This window comes from Medicago sativa, chromosome 6 (assembly GCF_051527215.1).
Source record: "Medicago sativa cultivar Bolivia chromosome 6, Bolivia_mono, whole genome shotgun sequence".
NCBI classification, from domain to species: domain Eukaryota; kingdom Viridiplantae; phylum Streptophyta; class Magnoliopsida; order Fabales; family Fabaceae; genus Medicago; species Medicago sativa.
The window spans coordinates 79,140,478-79,148,696 of NC_140754.1; the positions used below are offsets into that span (position 1 = coordinate 79,140,478).

Consider the following 8,219-nt stretch of genomic DNA (forward strand, 5'->3'; position numbering starts at 1 on the left):
TATATCGGATTCTTTTCATATTAGAAGAATTATGTATCTAACTCCAATTTAAATTAGAGAGTATATTTTATTAGAGAGTATATTTTATCGTTTATATATTGTTCCAATCATAATTCACCTTTTATTAGTATCTACATACATGTGATAGAATTCTAAGGGTTTGGTCTAGCAGTAAAAAAACAGATATTGAATTTGTATGTAATTGAATTCTAAAGATTTTAACTTCAAACTTCGTTAGTGCCTTGGAAAGAAATATACGTAAATCTTTTTGTAAATGTTTTTTTGAGCTCTAAGGTCTTCTTTAGTTTAAACTGGAAATATCATCCTCTCACTCTATTCTATTTCTTTTTTCTTTTCTATAATAGTAATTTTATCATTTAAATACAAATTCTTTTCATATAATGCCTCTATCAATTCTACTTATTTTTAATATAAAATGGTTTCTATTCTACCTTAAACATAGGAAATGAGACCATAATAATATTTAGTCAGTTATTATATGGATAACCGATTGGATAAGATTTTCGTAGACTAATATTTGTATGATATTCTGCATCAAATTCTCACATCCTCTTTATATTTATTTTATTGTATACACCAAAACAGTTCAGCATTTTTTTTAGTTCCCAGTTCCCACCAGCCAGAAGGAATAAACTAGCAAACGTATGAAAAGCTGCTTAGTTATAAAATACTGTTAAAATTTTTTCTAGAAGCATTCTGATGTTAAGAGCTAATATGAACAGCTTCTTATTCAAATAAACTGAGATACGAGAATCAGATATAAAACTGAAATTGCTTTTACATTAAAAAAATAGTTGAGGATTGCCAGGTTTATTGTATGTAAAAGGCACCTTATTAATTTTATCAAATATAAGCATCTTATAGTTAATTAAAATAAACCAAATACGTGAGTTATAGTTATCTTACAAAATCAACCAATATCTGTCATTTTTCTATTTTATACTACCATATGCTCTGCAAATGGTTAGGCAACTTGATGTAATCAGTGATGCACATTGTAACAAGCCATACATCTTTGTTTGCTACAAAAGAATATATATATATATATATATATATATATATATATATATATATATATATATATATATATTGTGTGTGCATCCTACGCAATCTAAACAAATATACTATTCAATTCAACAAACAGTTGGACACAAGAATATAAGCCTCTCATTACATTCAGGTATCATCAGATTTACACTTTCATCTTGGCAACATTGTCTTGAAACCTAGGTGCCACAGAGCAATGAAAAACTATAACTCAAGTCAACTTTTCTTTGGAAATTAAGAGTGCACTTACCTTTAATAAATTTAAATAACAATTATTTGAAATTAAATCAATAATAACCATACATCATTCCACTGCATCATTTCACATTAGACACGAGCTTTTTCATGACATTGCAATTAACGAAACGAAAACTTTGCACAAGCTCATTCAACTCAACTATATGGATATCCATGAAAGAATATCATCATAAACATGTACCTGATCTTGGAACATCATATATTTATTCTCATTCAAAACTCAATGCTATTATTTATTGCATCACAAAAGTAAATCCCATTGCTATTAATAGCATTGGGAGGGAAGCAAACTCAACAATGCCCAGCCTTACATGTCATTTATAACCTGAATTGTTGTTCCCTATGCCAGATAGTATATTATTAAAAAATAAAAGAAGGTTAACCAATTCATACAAAGCACACATTCAGCAGCATGTGGATCGAACGTATGGTAGGCAGTCCTAACATAAATGTTGGACATCACATTCTAATCTGGCAATGTTGAAAACATTTCAGAGATGGCAGATGGGAAGCCAATTACATCAAAGGTTTTAATGTGAATGCACAAAGTGACGAAAACAAGCAGCATATCCATCAGCATCTATGTTAACTTTTGATTTAACCCCGAAAATAACAGTAGTTTCTATTCTAAGTTTCTAACCACATGCTTTGCAAGTTAGCATGGAATAAAGTATAATTCGGATGACGGGTGACCATTATACCTTATGTGGAAGTTCAAAAAATTACATTTCATAAAACCCTACCATCTTCAATTCCTCTATGTGAGTCTTCATTTCCATGGGACAAAAATAGCATTCCTTGAAAATCAGTTATACTCTCAAGTTGAATACTCTTCCAATGCTCTCTAAAATGCAAAATCATAAATAGATGTGACAACCGACCTTGGCTACTCTGCACCCTTCACACCTTTCGCACCAGCTCAAATTCATATGTAAACATTGTAATCCATGAAAACAATTTGAGTAGGGGATTAAATTGCAACATCTTGAATTTCCTTTTCTATTGTTCACAAATCATTTACAATGTGAAGCTAATTTACTCAATTGGGAATCAAAGTGCTTTTGATTTTACCTAAATGGGGGCAATGGAATAGTAGAACTAGAAACTCTTTCAAATGTTTTCCATTTGAAAAAGTACTGCAAGCAGGAGCACAGAAGAAACTTGGCTAAAATGTTGAATGATAGCAAGAAAGATAATAGATTTTACAGGAAGGATGCCAGGTAATGAATAAGTCATGCATCTCATGAACCATACACATACCATCAGAGTTGCAAAAATATTGAAGTGCTTCCAAGCTGCAGCATAGAAGTTCACAAAGCTTCATAACTTTCTCCAGATGTTTAAGACACCATCTGCAAATGACTTCAGATTTCCCCACAAAGTTGATTTGTCTGATGCAACTGCAACACTGCTCTCCCTCTTGTTAGAGCTATCCCTAGATATTAGGAAAATGAAAGAAACCTCAATATCCTATAGCAATATTACTGGAAAGAATAGTATGGCATGACCGGAAATAAAGTGATCTGTAATTTGTAAGTTAATGCAAATCACAGTTGTATATCCTTTGCACGAAAAACCATCCATTAATGCAAACTCCAGATAGAATACATACATTAGTTCTAATAAGACTCAAGAAATGCTATAATATACTCCCTCTGTTTCAAAATGAGTGTCGCTTTCGGTTTCCATGCAATAATAACTTTTTCTTTTCAATTGTACCCTCCAATTAATACTCTGCACACTACTTCCAAAGTATTACTTTTGAAACTAACCAATAGTTAATAAGGATAATTTGGTAAAATAACCATTCTCTTTCTCTTAATCATTGCATTTCTTAATATGTGTGTAAACACCTAAAACGACACTCATTTTGAAACGGAGGGAGTATATTAATGTAGCAAGAAGATTTACTAAAAGTTACTTATTTTGGTGCTTTGAAATAGTTTATCAATAGTTTTATGCACAAACACAGGAGCACAAATGGAATATTTAACTGCTCAACTACTGTAAGTTATGTGTAATAAATATAATTATAGACCGAGATATTGTCTTCATAATTTTTTTCTATGTAAATATTCCTTATTTGCTTGTGTATATCTCTTATGTAATTTAGTTAGATATAGATCAGATTGAATCCCTATAATCATAGGATTTACTTTGTACATATTTTCATTATAAATAGAAAATGCTGAGAGCTAATCCCTCAAGAAATTCAGCACCAAAACCTTACTCTCAACTACATGCAAGTGTAACATCACCAAACCCTATTCATAGGGTTCAAATGATATACACTAGTGCTGGTATTTTTTAAGAGATAATGAAAATAAAAATAAAAACACTGTAATAATCATAATAATGAAGCTATAGGTATCTAAATATATTAGACTTACATTTTTGACTCATCCAATTTCAAAGACCCTTGAGATTGCTCCTTTTTATGCTGTAGACTATCCACACCAGGAAGGTCTTGTGCACCATCTTGCACTTCTCTCTCAAGTCCTGCTTTGTCAAAACTTTTAATCTCGTTTGTTGGATGATTTTTTATATCTACAGACTTAGAATCATCAATCTGATCTTTGCTGAAACTACTGCCAGATTTTTCAACTATCGGAGCAGAAACCTGATCTATTTCTTCTTTCAGCTGGTGTATTTCAGGTGCAACATAATCAGAAGGGGAACTAGATACAGCTTCATCACTCTTGACGTCATTTGTCACCTCGGAATTAGAATGGGAAGCTTCGCTATACATGTCTTCCAAGGCCGGTTGCTCCCTTCTCTTATCAATACTTACTGGTGTAGTTATGGTTTCGACTTCATAAGACAACCTTCCCTCCCAAGAGGAAGTCTGTGGCCCTCTCTTTTCTTCAAGAAGCTCACAACCAGTGTTAACGGCCTCTTTGTCATCTAAAAGTACTGACTGAGAATCATTTTGGATAGGCCTGTCTTTGGCAGTCTCGATATTTCCATATGAAACATCCACAGATTCAGCAGTTTTAAGTTTACTTTCATCTAATACTTTTTCGACTAATATCTCATCCATGCTATTTAAAGATTTCACTTTGGACTTGTATTTTAGTTCCTGAATGATGTCCCGAACAGTATAATAACTTCCACCAACTTCTTTCTGGGTATATTTTATTGCTGGCAATTTTCCAGCATTCTCTGATTTATACCTGCAGAGAGAAAATATATTCAATTCTTTCTACAATAACAGGAGTCCACACAGATCATTTACTTGTTAATCAAAATCCAAAGCTGATGAGAGCTTCAATATGTTGACATTATTTCAAGAGATAATAATGAAGGAGCATTTAAGAATGTCACACTTTTCTCCACGTCTATTAGAAAATTAGGGAGATTCAGCTCATCATCACAGAACAGGACAACATAAAAATGAGAACCCTTCTTGCAAGGAATAAATCCAACACAAGAATGTGGAAATAAATACATGATTGGTTATCCCAGCATGAACTAACCCATTAAATGAACAGAAACCCTAAGGTAGGACAACTTAAAAAGAAGCTACATAAACATACTATTTTATTGTTGATCATAGACAAAGGTTTAGCTATAAGAAGCACATTTGAAAAGAGAAAAAAAAATGACCATAAAAACAGTTCAATTATTGTTCATGCAGGCTATAATGTCGCGGCCCTTGGTTAGTTTTTTTTAGGGGGCCAAATATGCGTATGTAAATTATGTCAGTTAAATGTCTATAAATATAGCAATGTAGCTCGACAGAAAAATATATTATAAAAACATAAAGAACAGAGATCACTCCAGGAAGACACAACTGTTATTTTTTGAGGACATTAAGAAAGCAGAAATGGAAGTAACATTTGATGTCACATTAAATAAATGGTATTTAAGCCCAAGTTTTAAACAAATACTATCTCCCCTCCGAATTCCTCCATTCTTTGATACATAGTAGTTAATAGCAGATAGCGGCGCGTAGCGGCCGACCCCAAAAATGCTATAGCGGGATAGCGCCTAGCGCTATGACCGCTATTTCATAACTTTTAGGACAAATTATATAAATAATACTATAAATTATAAACAAACATATATCTAATATAAAATTAAATATAACATTCAAATCTCATGACACATTCATAAATCACACAAAGTTACAAACCACCTAAATCTTATGAAATGTTTTACTCAAAATCATTCAAAGTTACAAACCACCAAAATTCAAAACATTACGAAAGCTTTCAAGTCTCCAACATAATATCAAAATTCAAAAGTCTTAACAAAAATTCAAAACATTAAATCCTAAAGAAAAGAACTGATAATTCCAACATAACATAGCATTGGAAATCAATGATGATTATCTAATATAAAGCAACGACGGCGTTTTACGGTGAGAAGATGTACAGATCGTCCGTTTTTTGCGAGAAATGCGTTTTGGGGTGAGAAGATGAAAGGCGCCGTAAAGAATGAAAGAAGGAAGAGAGAAACTGAAGTTATTAGGGTTTGACAAAAATGACAAAAATACCCTTGTTTTTTTTTTTAAAACCAAGGAGAATCTTGTATTTTCACGTAAAATGAAATAGCGGTGCTAGACTGCAAAACCGCTATGCAGTGTTGCGGCCGCTATTGCGCCGCTATCTCATAACGCTACGCCATGGCTTATTGCATAGCGGTCCGGTACCGCACCGCACCGCGCGGCCGCTATTGGCCGCTATAGCGCCGCTATTAACTACTCTGCTTTGATAGGAGCCAAATCTCTTCTAAGTGCATTTTAGCTCCCCTCCAATAAATTGAACCAAACAACTAAATCTAAAATAAGTCTTCTCCTTCCCTCCCCTCTAATCAAACAGACCCTTATAAAACCAGGCCCTTAGAAAACTGAGAACAGGATACAGAGTGAAACATGTGACATCTTTGTACCCAAAACTGAACATAAAAACAGAAAATGTTCTCTGAAACCAAACGAACACTTAAGATTCCAAATCCATGTTACTTAGTCAATTCTAATTTCACCAGGAAACAAAGCTGGTATAGGCCAAGAATGCATACATTTCATATGCCAAATTCTATGAAGCATTGACACAAACACAATACTAATGCGTCAACACCGATAAAAATTTGAAAAAAAAAAATGAATTAATTGAACATAATCACATATGTTGGTGTCAGACACCGACAAATTTCGGACACCGGGCACACCTTCCATCAGAAAAGAGTCAATGTTACAAAGGCCAAAATCCACAATGTGCATAATGTATGAAACATCACAATACATTAAACAAAACCTTCTACTTTAAAAGACACATAGAAAATACTTAAGATGCCAAATCCATATTATAATGTCCGTAATTATAATAAAAAAAATATTATAATGTCCATGATTAAAAGAGAAAAGTGAGTTCTCCCCTCCAAAACCCTCCATCCAAACATACCCTTAAGATGCCAAATCCATGTTACTTAGCCAATTCTAATTTCACCAGAAAACAAAGCTGATATGGGCCAACAATCCATGCATCTATCTCTATTACAAACCATACATTTCATATGCCAAAATCTATGAAGCCCTTACACGAACACGACATTGACACGTCAACACCGGTAAAAACTTGAAAAAAATGAATTAATTGAATGTAATCACATGTGTTGGTGTCAGACACCGACACATGTCAGACACCAGACACACCTTTTCCATCAGAGTGTCAATGTTACAACGGCCAAAATGCCACAATGTGCATAATGCATGAAACATCGTAAAACATTAAACAAAAGCTTCATAAAACATTAAACAAAAGCTTCAACTTGAAAAGAAACATAGAAAATACTTATTCACAAAAGACTCCACCATAGCTCTCCGTTCATGTTTAGGAACCCTCGACCCGTTTTTCCGCGGACGAGTATCTGAAGTCTCCGAAGAAACACAAGCAGCAGCAGCATGTGACCATCCACGCCACTGCAACTTTGATGATCCAACCTCAAAAGACACTGTCAAATAACACAACAGATATAATCATGATCACATAATTTCTAACGCAATTAAATTTCAATTTCATTTTCAATTTCAAAGTTGATTCGAAATGGTTACATTGCGAAAGAATAACTGAAATTAACAAAGAAAAGGTAAAAATGATGCGAATGAGAGAAAAAAGAAGGAAGTTACTGTGATTGGGTTTTGGAGTGAAATTGTGGATTTTGCGGAAGGAGGAGAGTGTGATGAGAAGCTTCTTTCTCATGTTTGTTGTACTTGTTAGGTTATTCTTCGATGTGATTTTCTGCAACTTCGATTTTCATGTATGATCTTAGAGAGAGAGAGAGAGAGAGAGAGAGAGAGAGAGAGAGAGAGAGAGAGAGAGAGAAGAGGGTTTAGGGTTTTGCAGGTTTAGTTCCTTTGTTCAAATCTCAAAACGGCGTAGAAATGGTAATGGTTTTTCGTCGTTTTACACGATTTTCAAAATTTCTGAAGTGGAGAATGGTTTATGTCCTTCAAAAAAATGGGAAAACTCAATTTAGTCCTCTAATAAAAATAAAAATAAAAACAATTCCCTTAAAAATAAAAATAAAAAATTTGGGTCACTTGATAAGGACAATGCATAATATATGTAAAGTCTGGAGTTCAAATCTTTTGAGTCGACAAGTGTATAGAACCACAATAGATGACAAAACTCTCTTCAGAAAATTTAACATTGTTGAATTTCTAAAGCTTGATTTAAACACATAAAAGTAACCAAAAAAAAAAAACTTGATTTAAACACATGACTTTTGGTTAAGCGAAGAGATCTTTTAACATCTAATTCAAGTGTTCTTGGGTAATAAAAACAATTTGGGTTAAATATGTTTTTGGTCCCTATAAATATACAAACTTTTCGTTTTAGTCCCTCTAAAATTTTCCTTCAACTTTTAGTCCCTATTATTAAGTTATTTTT

General features: G+C 33.1%; 1 protein-coding gene across 1 annotated transcript; it reads right to left on the bottom strand.

Annotated features, from left to right (window-relative positions):
• Positions 1-1,741: 1,741 nt before the first annotated feature.
• Positions 1,742-7,774, bottom strand: LOC146917130 (uncharacterized). Its single transcript, XM_085718922.1, has 4 exons — positions 7,457-7,774; positions 7,122-7,281; positions 3,717-4,499; positions 1,742-2,761 (listed from the first exon to the last, which is right to left on the bottom strand). The coding sequence occupies exons 1-4, from the start codon at positions 7,527-7,529 to the stop codon at positions 2,647-2,649; spliced, it is 1,131 nt and encodes a 376-aa protein (XP_085575048.1). The 5' UTR covers positions 7,530-7,774; the 3' UTR covers positions 1,742-2,646.
• Positions 7,775-8,219: the final 445 nt, after the last annotated feature.